The following is a 19,690-nucleotide window of genomic DNA, read 5'->3' as shown; positions in this document are numbered from 1 at the left end:
GTAATTAATGAGGTATAAAAAAGGGATGTTGCAGAACCAAATGACTCCCTTTGTTTAAGCAATGTCTCCACATTGCTCAGAAGGAAACTTGTCCTTTAATTCTGAGTCCAAAATGTACCATAATAAGGAAGAGCAAGGGTATTTTGGAGCTAAGTCTGATAATTTTGGATGTCTCCAAGAAAAGATTATTTCACCTATGCCTGGTGATCACTCTGTATCCTTTGAATCATTAATCACATTTGGTATTGGGTTAAGATCTATGACTCATGTGAGTCTGTTGTGACACTCTTTGGGCTAACCAAGACTTTGCATACAAAAATTATCTTGCACTTCTTATTAACTCAGAAATGTTCCTGTTTTAAGTTCTATCAATCCAGTTTGATAAATTTATAATTTGGATAGAATTGGACATTATGAAGGATTATCATATAATTGAAATAACCTGATAAATGACATACATGCATTTATTTGAAACTTTATTATATAAATTTTCATTTCTTTTAAAGATTACAAAACCTGTTCTGTGACAGGAATACAAGCAATATTGTTCCAGGATTATTCATGGATACATCTGAAAGAGCTTAGATTACACATTAATAGTATGACTTGAAAACTTCCCAGATTAAACTCTTAAGTAAAACAATTTAAAGTATTCAGTGATAATTAATCCTTTACAAGCATTTCATAATTATGGCAGCAGTGCCAAGCATCTGATGCAATTTAACCACCAATAAAAGGTACAATACATAGGAACTCATGATATGGTACCTTGGGCTTCTGGCATGCCTTACTAGAGAGAAACTAGTATAAAGTAAGATCATGTATAATAGTAGAAAAATATTTGTGATTTTTTTTCTTTTTTAAAAACTGTTTAAGTGGTTGCCCACCCCATTCCCACCCAAGGCCAAAAATGCAAAATAATTACATCCCTTAGGTGTATACCTTCCCTTTTGCTTAGGGTAAGAGTTAAGATAAACCTAATACATGTATACAATTTTAAGAATTAAAAACTCATCACCCATAATTATTAAGGATGCTAAGGAATGGCAATTAAAAAAAAAAAAGCTTTAGATGATAAACTACACTTAGAGAAACACAAACCAAAACCTTTATCCTTATGCCCTTGCTTTGAATTTAAAAGTTCTACTTTACACACTTGTTTGAAAAACTCAGTATACAGTTCATTCAGTACTATAGTAATACTAGGAGTAAAGATTTTCTCTTTAATTAGATATTGAACTAATCTACTTAGAGACTCTCCTCTCACATACGTTTACACATATTGTACTCAAATGGTATGTGCTCTAAAAGAGGTTTTCTTGAGGTTTGCATCTCTGAACCTAGTCTCTAAATTTTCCTTTCCACTAATCTCTATTCAATGTCATATACTTTGCTAGTTGCTCTGGGAGAAGTCATGGACATTTAAACAGCTTATCATGCACTTCAAGGTTATATGGCAAAATAATGAGGAAAGTGCCGTAAGAGGTAGGAAGTAGACTCTCATCCCAACCCTTGGTATGCCCTGTTATGAACAGTTAAAAGACTAGAATCAAAGTGGTAAATGTGAGACTGATAGTAATACAAGGCTTAAGAAAATTAAGTCGACTTAATTTACTAGAATTCTTTGAGAACACTCAGTCACATTGGAACCAGTTACAAGTCACTTGACCACACAAAATACAGCAGTGTCAGAAGTACATAAAGCACACTGTAGATACAAATTCTTCTTGGCCATCCATATTTAGGTATTATCATTCTGTAGATTCTTCACTAGAAAAAGTGGTTAAGCGTAGCTCTGCAGAATACCACAGTCCCAAGAAAGCAAATTTCATTCCTTCATTAATTGGTCTCCACCAATGGTCACTTGGGGAAACCAGCAAAATGTAAGCAATCTGGAGGTGAAAAGAGGACTATTTTCACTGAAATATAAATACTGAGTTAAGTCAACTTATCTGTGAATTAAATAAAACTCAATGTATACATCTAGTGTGAGTCACATGGAGCTGGACCTTTCAGAGGGACAGAACTCTAGGACTAGATCGGAATCTCTTGGTTTAAGCACCAAGGGTCAACCATGGAACCCATCGTATTTCTTAAACACAGAAAACAGACCTTTTCTAACTCTTTACATTCCTGAGATACCTGTCCTAATGCCTTCACAAATCTCACAAATGCTTGATACCACCATGAGAATTTTCTCTATAAAATATGGTAAAGCAAGCTGAAAAATTTTCTGTCATTTATAAAGGCCAGGAAGTAGAGAATATCAAAGCCGTGTTGAGATATGTATTGCTGACTTCCATGGTGATTAAGTACATCTGTATCAAGGCTCCCAAATCCTAAATGTTTCTCTGCTCTCATCCCAGGCTGGACCTACCCCAGTTCCTTTCCAACCCAATCCATTCTGCTTACTCATGAAGCCTTTTCACCCCTCTCCCTCTTCAAATCTTTGCTGGGCTGAGGGTGCAGGGCACAGCAAACAGGCCAGCCCCACCTCTCATAATGCCCCTGGCCCCAAAAGCAGCCACTTCTTAAAATTAGGTGGGAAATGGTTGATCCAAACCCATATGTTGCAGCCTACCACATGTGAAATGTGAATCTCTACTGCATACACACCACACCCCCTCCAGACACTAAGTGACTTTTCCTCACACATTAGCCTTGCAGCATCTTGATTTTGTGCCTTGTCAAAATCATTACATTTTTGCATTTTTGGGGTTGCTTGTGAATAAATGAATCCGTATTAAATCTGTTAAAGGTCTACTGTACTTAGAAAAAAAGACATCTCTATAAATTAGGATCTGAAATGACTTACATAAAAAATTAAAAGGACAAAAACTTACCTTAACATCATCACTTGAAAGGGAAGATACAAAACACGTGGTAGTGTAATCCGTATTTTTCAGCATGTGCTTGGAAAAGTTAAATGCAATCTACCATTCTAGATATTATTTTGGATTATAGGCTAAGAGGAGGTTTGTAAAAGTGGCCTGATGGTTTAGTTCCTTCTTTCACATTGAAATAATCTTTAAGACTGAACTAAAACCTTCTGGGAGAAGCCCTGGTAACTAGGGGAACTAAATGGTGAAGGGCCCGGTGGAGCTGGACTCAGTAATTAATGGAAAGGTAAACCCAGGGCAAGCATTACACAATTGTTGGCCAAGTTTGTCTGCCGTAAGTCAAAGGCAATAGGAACACCAGGACCACAGATGAAATAAATTAAGCTCACAAACTGCATTTTAGGCAAAAGCCTTCAGTTTTGTGAACATACGACTTGCTTTTCTCCAATAAAATTGGCAGCTGGAGTAGGCAAAGAAGGCAGTATCTTTGAAAGCAATAAACTTGCCATTCATCTACCAGTAGAGTATTATCCTAAGAAATATGTATTTTTTTTGAACAACTCTGCTCCTGGTTGGGTATTAATATGAAGGGAAGGCAGTGTGGTGTTATGAGGGAAAAAAACTGAATGGGAAGTTAAGGATTCTAGTCTTTGCTTTGGGTCTTAGGTACTTTACATGCAATATGAGAGTTATTTAGATAATTTATTATCTAAACTAGATAAGTTATTTAGATAATAAATTATATAGATAATTTATAGGATTTACACATTTACTTCTGGTTCTAAGACTCTGATGGACAAAACACCTAAGCATCAGCGTCCAAAATTTGAAAATATGTCTTTTTTTTTTTTGCCCAGAGTTACATTAACATTTTAAAAGTGACAAGAATTTGTGATGGTCATGGTTTGAAACACTGAATAGAGGAGAGAGAGAAAGAAAAAATATTTTCTTTATAGGCAATGGGAAGCAGTTTTTGATAGTTAGCATTCATATACTCAAGAATTTTAATAAAACTTTCTCCATCCAGATCTTCTGCATCCTTCTTCCTATACATTTTATTTAGAAGATGAACTTACATTTGATTTCTATGCAATAATCACTTTGTGTCACTTAAGCAAAATGAAATGTTATAGATTTTCCTTTTCTCTTTAGTTGCATGGAGGAGAAATTAAGGAATAACAAGTGGCTTCTAAGACATTTAACTAAAGCACGCTTTCTTGGCTTTGTACTCTCAAAGAAAGATTTAAAGCTTCGGGCAGGTAAAGAGACTTCTGATGTAAATGGCTCAGTACATGGCTAAGAGATCTGCTGGGCACATTGTTGATGAGGTTAAGTTAAATTGCTTTTTCCTTGTTCATGTTTTTCATATTACATATCGATGTATACTAGGTAGCTCGACTAAAATACAGGTAATAATGGATACAAAAGTTTCTTTAATCAAAGAGAATTGTGGAAACTACCCAAATCAGATGTAAGTAATGAATACTGTAATCTAAGCAGACCCAGTGACCACCACTATGAAAGCTGATCATTTCTGAAGTTAAAGGAAGTGTTATATGGCTATAAATCATCAGAAGGAATTCAGAAAACACTCAATGGTGAACATTCACTTAGGCTACTTGAGCTATGATTTCAGGTGAGAACAGATACTGTTTGATCAAGAATGTTTTATTCCCTCGAATAAGAAAGTTTAAATCCAATTTCATAGTGAGGCTGGTGGCCTTTATTACATTCAAATTAGTGTTTAATATAGAGCATTGTAATGGGATAGAACTCATTATGATTTACCTTTTTTCCAAAAAAGCATACTTTTCTTGCAGGTATACAAGAACAGGTATCCTGTTATTCATACGCTAAATTCTGCAATTTGATCTATTTAAACATGAAAGATCTAATGGGACTTGAATGACCTGTTGTTAAATTTTCCTTCGCTAATATCTTCACCATAACTCTTAAAGGCCTTTGATGTATATTGGCAAAATCCCAAATTATATGCCAAATACTAAGTATGGATACTATTCAAGATCAAAAGTGCAAGAACTACTTCCTTAATTAAGGAAAAAAGAACCCTAAAGAGTTGCAACGTATATGGACTAACTTCATAGGTGTACTCTTGATGTCATGCCACACACACGTGATAACTTTCTCTACCATAACAGCTCTCTAAGTTAGTCTGACAAAGCACCTGACTTTAAGAAACAAACAAATGAACGAACCAGTGAAACAGACATGGGGAAAGATATATACATTTTGGAAGTATTACATTCAACAGCTGTTCCACAATCTGGCCATTTTTAGGGCTGTCCAACAATACTGTTAATCCAGGTGAACTATTTAACCCGATTTAATAGTCAATTGATTAATAATAATAGATTCCAAGTTAAACAAAGCATGTATACATTAAAGAAAGCAGTACAGAAATGTACTGTGTATGAACTGTTTACAAAAACATACAAAATGTTGGATGGCACAAGGGATACAGTGCTAATAGAAACGGATTGTTTAAGCTAAGTGCTTAACATAAACTGTCCATCCCTATAACTAACAAAGAATATTTCAGGGACATGAAATATTTCCTATAAAAATAATGCTATATGGTGTAGAGTACTTTATTCAGTGTATTTTTAGGTGGTATTCATATGTTCATTATTCTTGTTGATTCAGTGAATATGTCTTCATCATGTTTCCATTTTCATTTCACCCGAAGCTCCAGGAAAATCTAACTTGCTAACAATCATTTAAAGCGAGAAGAGATGGAAGCAGGAGCAGCAGCAGGAGCAGCAGCATTATGGGTACCAGCTGGGACAGTGTGTGCTTGCAGGTGTCTCTCAGATATGTGCTACCTGTCGCCAGAACTTGTGCTATCAGCTTACACCATGGTACCAAATAGCTCACTGAGGTCACTTCACAGGGCTGTGGAGGTGATTTTTTTAATACCTCTCCGCTGAGCAAGAGTAGAGCGGCCTACTGGTTCCAAAACTGGCGACTGATTACGGTTTAAAGCAGAATATGTAGCTGCCATAGCACCCTGAAAACAGGAAAGAGAGGTCACAACACAAATGACAATGGCTAGTCCCAAGGACACAGAATATGAAATGAAGACTTTTTCCCCCCTAGATAATTTCTTCATATCTAAATGCATATACATTTAACTGGGCTTATAATGAAAATAACCATACTGGTCAAACCCTCTGATTTAACTAAAATTAAAGAGGCAAACGTGGGAGGCTGAACTTGTGGATGAGAAAGGACGGTGATGGGCTTATAACAAGCAGTCCTCACTTTACTCAGGACTATTCAACTTTTTGTTTCTTTGCAGTGCTTTAGCACGAGACGCAGTAAAGCATGCTCTTTTGGAACGTGTTTTGCCACTGCTGACAACCTCAAAGAGTTTGCTCTGGGTTTTGCGTAAGAAAGCAAAGTATAAACAAAAGTTAGGAAATCCATAAGCCTACGTGATTGATAAATTCAGAAGTCATTCTTAAACTAGTTTTATTATATTTTGGTGTGCTTTGACTTTTTCTTTTCTAAAAACTGCTCATTGTAAGAGACTGTCACTTGAGGAAATGGATGCTGGCTGAGCGAAAGGGAAAAAGGTGCTGCGGGCATGGAGAGGGAGGCTCACAGTGTTCTGGAGGGCATGCAGAAAACAGTGCCTGAATGGGGCAGCTCACCTTGACTAGATGGGGTGCGTCCTGTCTGTTTAGTTGGTATTGTGGCAGTTGGTCCCAGTGGACGATCCAAGGATGTCTGAGTACAAGGGCAGCAGTCAGTCTCTGATGAGGATCCACATGAAGCATCTTTGACACCAGGTCCTGTAAAGGGAAGAAGAAGAATAATAAAACAAGCTTAAACTTCTGTTTGTTTTTCTATAGCACTTGATACTGGTCAGCATTCTTCCTTAGCTTTTATGACACTATTTTTTCCTAGTACCAAACCTTGAGGTTCAAAGCAATTTGGTCAACATGACAATTTTTCTTTTTTTTAAAGATTTATTTCAGAGACAGTGAGAGAGAGAGACAGAAAGAACTGCAAGTGAGCATGAGTAGGGGGAGAGGCAGTGGGGGGGGAGAGAATCTCAAGTACACTCCCTGACATGGGGCTCAATCCCACGACTCTGAGATCATGACCTGAGGTGAAATGAAGAGTTGGATGCTTAACTGACTGAGCCACCTCGGTGCCCCCAACATGGCAATTTCTTTGCGGGGCGGGAAAAAAAAAGGCAAAAACCTAAGTCTTTGTTTTCTCCTCCCTGAGTAACAGTAATTTAGGTGCATTACAAAGAGTAAATTTACCACATTTATGTATCTTTAAGTACTTTGGCTCTTTCTTCACTGAGATATTCTGATTTTTCTACACTTTTGTAGGTTTATTTCTAAGTAATTTTTTGTGCTGCTGGTAATAATGAAAAGCAGAACATAACTGTCCAATAATAGGAATTTAATTGGAGAGCTCCAAATGCCCCCTCCAAAAGATCAGAGTTCTTTTTTTTTTTTTTTTTAAGGTAGGCTCCATGCCCAATGTGGGGCTTGAACTCACAACCTCAAGGTCAAGAGTCACATGCTCTACAGACTGAGCCAGCCAGGCGCCCCAGATTTTTATTTTTTCCACTTCATGGGCATCGCACAGGCATTATTTAAAAAAAAAAAATCAGAAATACAGAGAAGCAAAAAGAACATGAAGAACTCCCAGAATCCCATTCTTCCAAAAAAGTGCTTTCTATCGATCCAAATGCTTTCCTATGCATGGAATATAGATCCATATAATTGCTAGATAGTTTTATACTCTCTAAAATAACAACAGTTGTGACTTATAAAAGCCACCTACCACTTGTTTAATTTTTCATTCAAAATATAGCTATTGAGTATCTATTAAAGGCCAGGTATTCTGCTAGGCATTGGGTATTTAGCAGTGAACAAGATAGAAATGAACTCTGACCTCGTGAAGCTTTCAGCCCAGTGAAGGAGAAACAAAGAATCAATTACAAAGCAAACAGTAAGTTCTTTGATGGGATGAATAAAGAGGTATAGCTAGAGGAACACAAAGAGACAGTGACCTGAACAGGATGGGGTGGCTTAGAAGTGACTTCTTTAGAGGAATGTTAGATCTGAAGGATGAGCAGTAGATGGATTAGAGAAGGGGAGGAGGAAACAGAGCAATTCAAGGAGATAGAGCAGAGTGTGTTTAGAGGAAAGCCTTCAGGGACGAGAACATGCCATAATTAAGGAACTAAAAGGAGTGCAGTGAGGCTGTAACAAAAAATGCCAAGTAGAACATGGCAGCAGATAAGTGAGAAAGGCGAGAAGGGACCAGACCATGAAGGCCCTGGTAAGCTACATTAGCAAATCTGGACTTTGTCTGCAGGTAAGAAATTATTCAAAGCAAAGGAGTGATACAGTCAGGTTTGTACTTTAGAGAGCTTACGCTCACTAAGTGTGGAGGAAAATGGATCAGAGGGTGCAAGCCTGAAGACTCCAACTTGAGACTGGCGAGAGATGATGGCTTCAGGGCAGTATAAGAGATGGAGAAATATGGATGGTATTGAGGTACTTAAGAGAAAGAACCAACAGAACCTGGTTGCTGACTGGTACTGGGAATTGAGGAGATGTTATTCCAAGTATTCCTCTGGTATTATTTACAGTTTCTTATTTTTAGTTATCATTAACAGCTAAGAACAGGAACAAGCTACGGAACAGAATTAGAAATAAAAAGTGAAACAATTAGGAACTCCCCTTCCAAATTCTTAAAGTGGGAAGATGTGCTTCAAGTATATAAGGGGTTGCAAAACTGCCCAGGGGCATAACAAAACGCTATTCCTTCCATAGGTCTCATCACTCTGCTCAGATAAGCTCATTCGTGCTCATGGCTTTAGCTACTACAGATGATGACAACTCCTAACTCCACTGTCCACCCGAGACTTCTCTCCTAAGATCTGCATCCATATAGCCAGTTGCCTAATGGACATACCTCTCTTAATTATTTTGTATTCCACATCTTGGCGAAGGACACCATTACCTACTCATTTGCCTGAGGTGGAAATGTGGAATACATGCTTACTATCTGCTTCTCCCTTGCTTCTTTTTTCTTCAAAGATTTATTTTGAGAGAGAGACAGAGAGAGAGAGAGAGAATCTCAAGCAGACTCCATGCTCAGCACGGAGCCCAATGTGGGCCCTGAGATCATGACCTGAGCCGAAACCAAGAGTTGGGCACTTAACAAACTATGCCACTCAGGTGCCCCTCCTTTGCTTCTTATGTCCATGTAACCACTGAGTCTATTTTGCCCCCTAAATTTCTCTTTCATTTGCCTCAAATCCTGCTACAACTGCTCTAGTTTAGGTCTTCATCATTTGTGACCTGAAATATTGTAAAACCTTACAAGTAAAACTACCCTTAATATTAGGTCAGTGAGGACTGAATGAAATAATATAGGTATGTGTTAGCACAGTCCTTGGCACATAAGTGCCCAGTGAATTGTAGTGATGGTACTGTTCTTCTCAAAGCCACATATGACACATATGGCCCATATGACTGATGACATTCACATGTGCCACTTGCTCTTGAGGCAACACATCAGACTGATAGAACCCTCCCTCCCAGTTTTGTGGGTATTCACTGTACCATATAATGCTTGTAATCTTAAGTCTTAACTCGACAAATTAGCAAAAGTTATCAGTAATAATGTGATATTTATAAGAAAGGCTGTGAGTTAGATCCAATTTTTTTGTACTCTATTTTCATCTCATCCTCACCCGTCTTTCTCTTTCATTCAAAAAAGCATACTGGAATGCAAGTCAATGAGAACCAAATTATCAAAATTAAAGCAAGTTAAGGTTATCTCTATAATTTATTTAAAAAGGAGGCAATGGGTAAGCTCTGATACTTTACATGGTGACATTACTTAATATGTCTCACAAATGATCATGACAATTTCTAGCAGACTCCAGAGATAAGAATTACTGCTCTACAGAACAAACTTGAAAAAGGAAAATCTGATCACTATAATGCTTAATATTTTTCAACAGTTCTCCAATACCTAGAATAAACCTGAAATCCTGAGAATAATCTACAAAGCCTTTTATAATTTGGGTTCATCAGCTACCTTCTCGTGTGTACCCTGTATTAGTCACAACAAACTGTGCGCAGCAACCTGGAGGCATTCTGCCATTTTCAGGCTGTCCTGACCACAAAGAGCATGTACTGCTCCCTCAGCCTGGGATGGAATACATCCTTCTGCTCCCTAAACCTGCCAGGAAAATCCCTTCACTGCTTCTGGAAAGCTTTCCTGGAAATCTTTCTGACCGAGCACCATCTGTGAACTTAACACAGAAAATGTACCACTGTAACAGCACACGTGACACTGTACTGTATACTTCTGGCCATCTCCCAACTAGACTATGAGCTTCTTGAGATCAGGAATTCTATCTCAGTCACATCTTTGATCCCTGGACCTTCACATATTAAGCACGTTGTAAGTGCTTAATACATGGATTAAAAAGAAGTCCCAGAAAAAAAATCAATCATCTGGTTTAAGAAATATTGTTAAAAAAGGGGGAAAGGCTAACATTTCATTTTAAATCAGTTACAAAGCCAAATATCATCTATGCAGACATTAAATTAGTTAACAGAGGCTTCATGTCTATGCCAAAAGTATCAACCTACATTTTTGACATACCCTGTTTACTTATGCAATCATCTCAACTTGGGCTTCCATCTCTAAGAGAAATCAGCAAGCACTTTTACCAGTATGTAGCTTCTCTATCTCCTCTATGTTTTTCCTTATTCAGAAGTGAAAAACTTTGCTCTTCTTTTTCTAATTTTTAAAATTTTCACTCTTGTTTTTACAAGAGCATCTTCTACGAATAAAGTAAAACTAGAGCAGAGTTGGAAAGCAAGTCTGCCAGAGGATGGCAGATCTTCCAGTGAGAAACGCTTTTCAAATGGATTTCAAGCAGACACTATAAAATGATACTACCATTTACTGTGAAAAAGATAAGATCCTTTTCTACATAATACGGACCAAAAATAGAACATGGTGCAGTTATTCTAGGGAATAAGGGCTTTGGAACCAACGGCTTAGTTTGAAGCACCCACATGCTCCCTGTATGTAACCATGGACAAATTCACACAAAAATTCTGGCCTTGGTTTCCTTCTGTGAAATGGGGATACTACCACCTATTTTACAGGGTTTGGAAGAGGATTAAATCTTTTAAAAATTTTTTTTAAATTTATTATTTACTTGACAGAGAGAGAGAGAGACAGCAAGAGAGGGAACACAAGCAGGGGGAGTGGGAGAGGAAGAACCAGGCTTCCCACTGAGCAGGGAGCCCGATGCGGGGCTCGATCCCAGGACCCCGGGATCATGACCCAAGCCGAAGGCAGACGCTTAACAACTGAGCCACCCAGGCGCCCCTGGAAGAGGATTAAATGGGATGATTTAGGTGAGGTGCAGAGTGAGGCACAGAACACATAAATCATGAAGATTATCACCATTATTATTATTATTATTATTGTTAACAGATTTATATATTTTTTCTTCCAAATTTTTATTTAAATTCTAGTTAGTTAACATATAGTGTAATATTGGTTTCAGGAGAATTTAGTGATTCATCACTTACATATAACATCCAGTGCTTATCACAACAAATGCCATCCTTAACACCCATCACCCATCTAGCCCATCCCCCACCCATCCCTCCATCAACCCTGAGTTTGTTCTCTCTCGTTAAGAGTCTCTCTCTCTCTTTTTTTTAAAAGATTTTATTTATTTGTTTGAGAGAGAGAGAATGAGAGATAGAGAGCACGAGAGGGAAGAGGGTCAGAGGGAGAGGCAGACTCCCTGCTGAGCAGGGAGCCCGATGCGGGACTCGATCCTGGGACTCCAGGATCATGACCTGAGCCGAAGGCAGTCGCTTAACCAACTGAGCCACCCAGGCGCCCTCGTTAAGAGTCTCTTATACCACCATTATTATTCATCATGTTTGTGAGTAAGTAGTTTTAGATGTATAGGTAATAAAGCCAAACCAATACCTTCTGGGAAACAAAATAATTGGTCCATTTTTGAGTTCAAGTTATTTGGTAACATCACTTCAAAGTAATACTTTATAAACAAAAGTTTGTAACTATTTTTTTTTCTCACCAGGGATTATGAAAAATTATTTTCTCAAAAGCTTATAATAGGAAGCCATACTTACCTTTGCTGTGTCCGAAACAGAATTCCAGTAACCACCACTGAGTGAGAATTTTCCGCTGCCTATCCGTGCCAATATTTCCTCTGGTGTATCATCAGGGCCATTTGCAAATGGAGTGTAACTAATTTATAATGAAATTAAAATGTCAATGAATAAAATTTCTTTTTTGGTTGGTAATCTTCACATTTATTTACAGTGTTCAAGAGTACTCTGGGTAATTAAATTAATATAATACTTTACTGAAATCTCCTAAAGTGAAAAATATCAACATCATGAAGCTCCATTAAGCACCAGGTCAAGGTACAAGCTGTGAAATAATTAGACTTAGTATATATACTATAAATATTTTAAGATATGACACATAAGAATAGAATATTTAAAAACAGTGTATGTTTACAACATAAAGAGTACAAAAGAGATATGGAAAAAATCAAGTCAACACCTTAAGACATTAACAAATGGTACATTAAAGAAAATCAGTAATGATACAGTTATAAAAATGTGGTATACATATATGAGACAGAGAGAGAGAGATACACACACAGGACTACATTATCAGATAACATGGGAAAACATGAAAAGAAAGATATTACAACACAGAGATTAAAAAAAATAAAAAAAAATTGATGAATAAATGCTTACAACATATGGTCCACTCACCCAGTAAGCATTGTATAGAGAAGGACACCAAGACTCCATATATCACAAGCAGCATCATAGCCTTGTCGTTTTAAAACCTAGAAAAAGTAAAAATTAGTATTAACACACTACTGTTTAGAGATTTGAATAGGCTGTGAACTGCACTATCTTCTAAATCAATGTATTTAAGAAAAACTCAACAGAACATGGTTAACAAACAAGGCAATATATTAATCCTATTCTATAACATTCTACAACCCATAATTCATATATATATGTATATACACATAAATTTGATTTTGGTATTTGAATTAGCATTTATCGAGTGATGCCATGGCAGACAGAGGACTATAAAATAAAATGAAGGTAAGTTTCTTTTTCTCCCCCACTGCTTCCCTCTAAGTTTCTTATTTAAATGAATTTATATTAATTTTGTCTGAGACTACAGAAGTGGTTACATAAAACAGTACTTTTAGGAACACATAAAAGTACAAACAATATAATGCAAAATTACACTTTTGCATATATAAAATATGATTCACTTGAGCATTTAGTAATCAACTACTATCGAGCATGAACAGTGATAAATACAAAACGCTCTTGTTTCCTTAAGAAAATTAGACTATGGCAGGGGAAATAAACATATAGTTAATAAAGCAACATATTATAACAAAATTATGCCTAAAGTGCTATAGGTATAAAGATGAGGAAACTATTCATTTTTGTTATTAAAGATTTATTTATTTTAGAGAGAGCAAGAGTGAGTGGGGAGGCGGGGGAGAGGGAGAGAGAATCTCGAGAAGACTCCCCGCTGAGCATGGAGCCTGACATGGGACTCGATCCTATGACCCTGAGATAATGTCCTGAGCTGAAGTCAACAGTTGGACGCTTAACCGACTGAGCGACCCAGGTGCCTCAAAACAATTCATTCTTGATCTGGAGAGAGAAGGAAGGCTACAGGGCAGCCTGCTTGTACTGGGCCTGTAAGTAAGAATTCAGGAGGCAAAGGGAGGAGGTGGAAGAGAGTAGAGGACACTCCAAGAGCAGAGGCAAGAGAGCAGAGCATGCTTAAGGACAGGCAAGGATTCAGTGTGGCCAGATGTCCAGGTAAGGGATACCAGAGAGAACAAAGAAGGGCTTTTATAAATATCTTGTTAAGGATAGGCAATCTGTGGTCATTGAAGCATTAAACAGGGAAAAAAAATAAGTAGATGGGTATACCAAAAGGATAACTCAAGGTATAGAGGAAATGCTGGCAAGAAGACAGACTGGAAACAAGGCCATCTGATAGGAGGCAATTTGTAGCAAACTAAGTGAAAGGCTATGAGGAACCACACTAAGGCAGGACATGGAGAGAAAAAGATGTAATGATAAAATAGGAAGGACTTAGTAGAGCTGGGATGTATAGGATAAGGGAAAAGGGGTCTAAAATATTCAGGAATCAGAATGGAAAGGGTTTGGTGACTGACCAGATGTAGAGAAATGATGGAGAAGGAGGCTTTCAGGAGGACTTCCAAGTTTTAACTTGAACAACTAAGTGGTGAATCTGAGACAAAGAGTTAAAAGGTCAAGTCTAAGGAGATTTTATTCATGGAAGATTTCCTGAAGAATATGAATTTAGAGGCTTTGAAGCAAAAAAGGTTTTGAAGCAAAAAACATTAGGTTTTGAAGCAAAAAACATTCCAACATGCCAAGGCAAAAGAGCTACATGGCGATTTCCAGAAGCAGATTGCTTGTCTGAAGCAGGAAACACTCATGAGGAAAAATGAGATGGCTAGATGAAGTGACCATGCTTGGACACCAATATGTGTCAGAAGCTGTGGCTATATGGACAAACAAGCAAAAAGTCTGTCCCTCATTAGTTCTAGTCCCACCAGGCGAATAGGTGCAAGTAGTCTTTTTTAAAAGTATTATTTTATATCTCAAAAGTAACAAAATTACAAAAAATTTGGAAAATAGAGGGGGGAAAATCCAGCTCTACAATCCAATTGTCCTAGCATTACCAACTGTTATCATTTTTTGGTGAAATATCTAATGGTAAAAGCAGAGACTTTGCAGCCATATTACCTGGGCTCAAATCTCAATCTGACCTCAAATTACATAACCTCTCACCATGCACCTGGTTTCCTGTAAAACTTGAAGAGTAAAAGGTCTCACTTCACATAGTTATAAGAGAAAAAATTATTATATGTCAACTCTATTTGTGAGGATGAAATCAGCTAATACATTTGACTGGCACATAAGCTTGATATTAGGGTTAACTATTATTTATTACATAGTTCACAGTTACATTTTTTTTTAACACAGTGATAATAAAAAGGCAAGAAATCTTGAAAGCAAAGCAGTGGACTTTAGATTTGCTACAATGGGGAACCAAAATTTCTTAGGAAAAGAAGCAACTTGATCACAGCAGTGCTTGAAGACTTCAGTAAGTCGACAGCTCTTCTGTGGAATGATCACAGAACCAGAGAGGGAGCAAGGTGCAGCTAGGCTGTGGCAGTCATTTGGGCTGTGGTGAAGGAAGCAGCGGCTAGGATGGCAGTTCTGTGAAAAGAAGAACCTCAGACTGGTTTTAGGGGATAACAGAGATGGTACCTAGTTACGTAGCTAAAGACAAGAAGAGACCATGATGCTTTAGCCTCAGAAATACAGGAAGATGTTGACAAAATCAGGAAATTAGAAGGATATTAGGAAAGGATGAGAATAAACTAGTTTCCATTTAATTCCATGTGCTCACAGCACAAAAGTGTCAGTGATAGCGGACCGCTACAGATGTGTGATTATGTAGAAAGACAGAAGGTAGAGCAAGAAAGGACTGTAGTGGACTAAGTAGTAGGGGGCTGAGGACAGGATGAATTACCATCAGAAGAAGGGCTGACGTTTTATTTTAATTATTTGTTCAGTAAGTCTTCAATGGAAAAACTATTAACTATTCTATATTAAACACAGCAAATGAATTTTTAAATATACTGAAATACTGGAAGCAAACAATTTCACAATTACCTCCGGTGCAACAAAATTTGCAGTATAACAAGGAGTCATGAGAAGACCGTTTTCTGCTCTTAGCTGTTTGGCAAAGCCAAAATCACAAATTCGAATAGATTCTGGATTGCCAGATTCATCCACATAAAGAATGTTGCTAGGTTTCAAGTCTCTGTGGACCACCTAATTGAAATACAAATTGAAGAGGTACATTAACAATACATTTCAATTACGGAAAACTCTTTATTCACAAACTGTCAAGCAACGTACTTAACAAGACGATGAGTGCTGATCTTTAAATTATCTCATTTTAAAATGCTGATAATGTAAGTATAACTCTCTAACACAGAACTGGGGCAAGGAGAGAAGGAAGAAAAAAATAGTATGTACATCCCTCTTCTTTGTCCAATTGAGTAAGTGGGTTAAGGTAAAATGCAAATAGCAATAATATCTGTCTCTAGGTTATTTATTCATTCAACAAATATTTACTGAATGCCTATCATGTGTCAGGGTATTATATAAGGAGCTCTAGATACTATGCTCAACAAGACCCATAAGATCTTTGCCTTTCCATGCTAGGAGCTTACACAGTAGTGGGGGAGGTAGAGAATAAACAGGTGAGAGATGGGTCTCTACAGGAGGTAACATCTGATCCAAGACCTGAAGAACAGAATGAACAAGCCAGAACAGTGGGGGATGGTCATTCTAAGTAGAGGGAACAGCATGTATGAAGGATGTATACAATAAACATATGCCCACAGGCTCAATGGAATAGGCATGGGGTTCAGGAGTAAAAAAGGAAAAAAAAAATCCAGACTTTAAGTATTGCCTATTTGATATCTAAGTGACAATGTCACACATACAAAAAGATATCGTTTCCTTTAGAGTTTTGCATTATTTTCCCCCTTTAGTTACCTACTTGAATAGTTCTCATACATAAGCCTTCTGACATTCCTTATTAGACTTATATGTTTCTTCTACCGTGAAATTCTGAATCTAGAGTGTAATCAATCATCTCAGTTTTAGTTCCTAACATTGAGAACATTACTTCTCCAGACCATCTGAATAACTAATTACTGCTGAGGCAATAGGAAAAGAACAGAGAAGACTCAGATGACTGCAAAGTCATCAATTCTTCAGTGAATACAGAGTCCCACTAATTTTGAGCTAGTGTACCAGGCGAATCTTGACCAGCTAGAAGTCAAGAAGCTCTAGGATGAAATTAACACATTGCACTTGTTAGCTTTTATGAGCAAAGACAAAATAATGAATTGAAAAGAAACTCCTTAAGAAGTAAGCTCTTAATTTCCTTTTATTTATTTTTTTTTAAAAAGATTTTATTTATTTATTTGACAGAGAGACATAGCAAGAGAGGGAACACAAGCAGGGGGAGTGGGAGAGGGAGAAGGAGGCTTCCTGCGGAGCAGGGAGCCTGATGTAGGGCTCAATCCCAGGACCCCGGGAATATGACCTGAGCTGAAGGCAGACGCTTAATGACTGAGCCACTCAGGCGCCCCTTATTTTATTTTTTTAAAAAGATTTTATTTATTTATTTGACAGAGACACACAGAGAGAGGGAACACAAGCAGGGGAAATGGGAAAGGGAGAAGCAGGCTTCCCGCAGAGCGGGGAGCCCAATGCAGGACTCGATCCCAGGGCCCTGGGATCATGACCTGAGCTGAAGACAGACGCTTAACGACTGAGCCACCCAGGCGCCCCTCTCTGGTTCTGCTTCTAAACTTGCAATGGACCCAGTTCTCAAGAGTACAGAGTGGCCTAGCAAAAAAGGTGATAGGTCTTCCAGGTCAGAGGACCTCACTTACTTTTTCTTGGGAAGCATAAGTATTTAATATAAACAAGTTAGGATTTCAAAGTATCACTTCAAGCTCGGTGGGAGAAGTTTACATAGAGGAAGAACAGCAGAATAAGGTAATAACAGTTACTTTCCATTAATGCATAAAGTAACTTCTTTTTTTTTTTTTAAAGATTTTATTTATTTATTTGAGGGAGAGAGAATGAGAGATAGAGAGCACGAGAGGGAAGAGGGTCAGAGGGAGAAGCAGACTCCCCGCTGAGCAGGGAGCCCGATGTGGGACTTGATCCCGGGACTCCAGGATCATGACCTGAGCCGAAGGCAGTCGCTTAACCAACTGAGCCACCCAGGTGCCTGCATAAAGTAACTTCTACCTTTGTAATTTTAGTTTAAACATTAAGGGAAAAAAGGTAAAAAAAAAAAAAAAAGGTAAAGGTATGTGTGTGTATGTATACATATGTGTGTGCGCGTGTGTGTGTATGTATATATACAATGTTAAAAAGACTTACCCCTTGTGCATGAAGATATTCAACAGTTTTGGTTATAGTAAACAGGACAGCACTGGCCTCTCTTTCAGAGAAAAATTTCTGTCTAAGAATTTTATCCAGCAATTCACCCCCTTTCATAAGTTCTGTCACTACATACACATATTTTCCATCATCATATACCTGTAAAATTCAACATCAAAATGTAAAAAATTATTTGAAGCTTTATATGTACTCAGAACAAAGTTTAGCATATTCAAGAGAAAATTAAAACTCATTTTATAGTCAAGGAAAATTTTACTTATCACAACCAATAGAGGGTATAAAATCTGCAAACCATTATATACATATAAGAATATTAAAATACAAATTGATTAGATTGAATGTCAGAAAAATAAACTGTAATTTCCTTCTATGAAACATAAGTCATGGCAACCAAAGTAACTATGGGCAGCGTATATCAAGGGGCACTGAACTTTTGCTCTCAGGGTTTATTTCTCTTGATCTTTCTATCTACCGATGACAGCAGGGACTGGTATAAAGACACATGCCTGTAATTTTCCTGGAACTTCTACAATTGCAGAACTGTATTTACAAACGCAGTATAATGAATTATCCTGGTTTTGATTAAACTGAAAGACAAGTTGTGGCAAGAATTAAGCAGGAAGATTAAGTAGCAAAAAGAAATTCCATCTAACCCCACAGAAGCATGCCAGTTTACTCCTAATGTAGAAATAGAAAGCTCATTGTAATTTTGGATTTGTACTCCAGGCAATCCCGAACTGAAATAACCCCTTTATTAAACCAGTTCCTTTTATTCCCCCTCACCACAGGGCTACTACACACTTTTTATTTAGTTCCATAAGAGGTACCATGTACTAGGGCCCCCAAAATGGAGAAAACAAGGTACCCATCCTCGATGTTTTTATTCTAGTAGAGAGAAACAGACATAAAAACAAGAGTTAAAAAAATGTTGGAGATGCTGTAATAAAAGTAGGGAAAATTTTAGAGACTTTGGAATTTGAAATGAAGGAAGGAGGAAAGATGTGTAAAACAGTGACAGCTTAGGGAGTTTATAAGGCAAGGATGAGAGAGAATATTTTCCATACCTCCTTTTTGATTTACTTCGTTGGATTCTTGGAGATTATATCAGAGTCACTTAAGTTACACAGCTTCACATTTAATGGCACTAAGCTAACATTCTCCTTCTAACAATGAGCAGCGATAAATTAATCTGAGGAAATTAGGAGTTTTGGTTATCAAGAAGGGAGAGTAAACTTTGGAATTCACGAAATCTCAGAGGTGAAAGGCGAAAGGCACCTTAGAAGTCCTGTGGCTTAGTTGGCTACAGGACATATCAGATCTACAACCCAGACACAGTCTTTGAGGCTCTGTGAGCACCATCAGCAAGAGAAGATTTAATGCTGTCTGGGGAGTTCACACCCTTTGCCAACAGCTCTGTTATGATAAAAAACAGAGGTAGCAAGGAGAGGATACTTTACTTGTTTGGGGTGTGGTGATGTGCAGGACAGGCCTCCTGGAGGAAGTAATGTTTTAGCAAAGTTTTACATGCACAGTAGTTAGCCAGGCAAAGAAGGGAAGTGGTAGTATTAATTGAGGAAACCATAAATTCAAAGATAGAATGGCATGAGAAAAGGAGGAAAGTTTAAAGATGAGCACATAGTGGAGCATGGTTGGAGCATGGGGTTGGAGAGGAAGTGTGAAAACCAGTGTAGACAG

General features: G+C 37.6%; 1 protein-coding gene across 7 annotated transcripts in view; it reads right to left on the bottom strand.

The window, feature by feature from the left end:
• Positions 1–463: 463 nt before the first annotated feature.
• The window catches only part of RPS6KA3 (ribosomal protein S6 kinase A3), a 115,217-nt gene continuing 95,990 nt past the window's right edge, over positions 464–19,690 (bottom strand). For all 7 annotated transcript variants that reach the window (XM_027607862.2, XM_027607856.2, XM_027607855.2 and 4 more), the window contains 6 exons: positions 17,975–18,133; positions 15,674–15,835; positions 12,692–12,768; positions 12,035–12,152; positions 6,515–6,655; positions 464–5,868 (listed from right to left, as the gene is read on the bottom strand). In XM_027607862.2, coding sequence (XP_027463663.1) covers positions 5,746–5,868; positions 6,515–6,655; positions 12,035–12,152; positions 12,692–12,768; positions 15,674–15,835; positions 17,975–18,133 — 780 coding nt within the window. In that variant the 3' untranslated portion in view covers positions 464–5,745. The remainder of the gene's footprint in view (positions 5,869–6,514; positions 6,656–12,034; positions 12,153–12,691; positions 12,769–15,673; positions 15,836–17,974; positions 18,134–19,690) is intronic.

The sequence above is a fragment of the Zalophus californianus genome, chromosome X (assembly GCF_009762305.2).
Source record: "Zalophus californianus isolate mZalCal1 chromosome X, mZalCal1.pri.v2, whole genome shotgun sequence".
Classification (NCBI taxonomy): Eukaryota; Metazoa; Chordata; class Mammalia; order Carnivora; family Otariidae; genus Zalophus; species Zalophus californianus.
The sequence above is the reverse complement of the archived record's forward strand: the minus strand, read 5'-3'. Positions and strand labels throughout refer to the sequence as shown.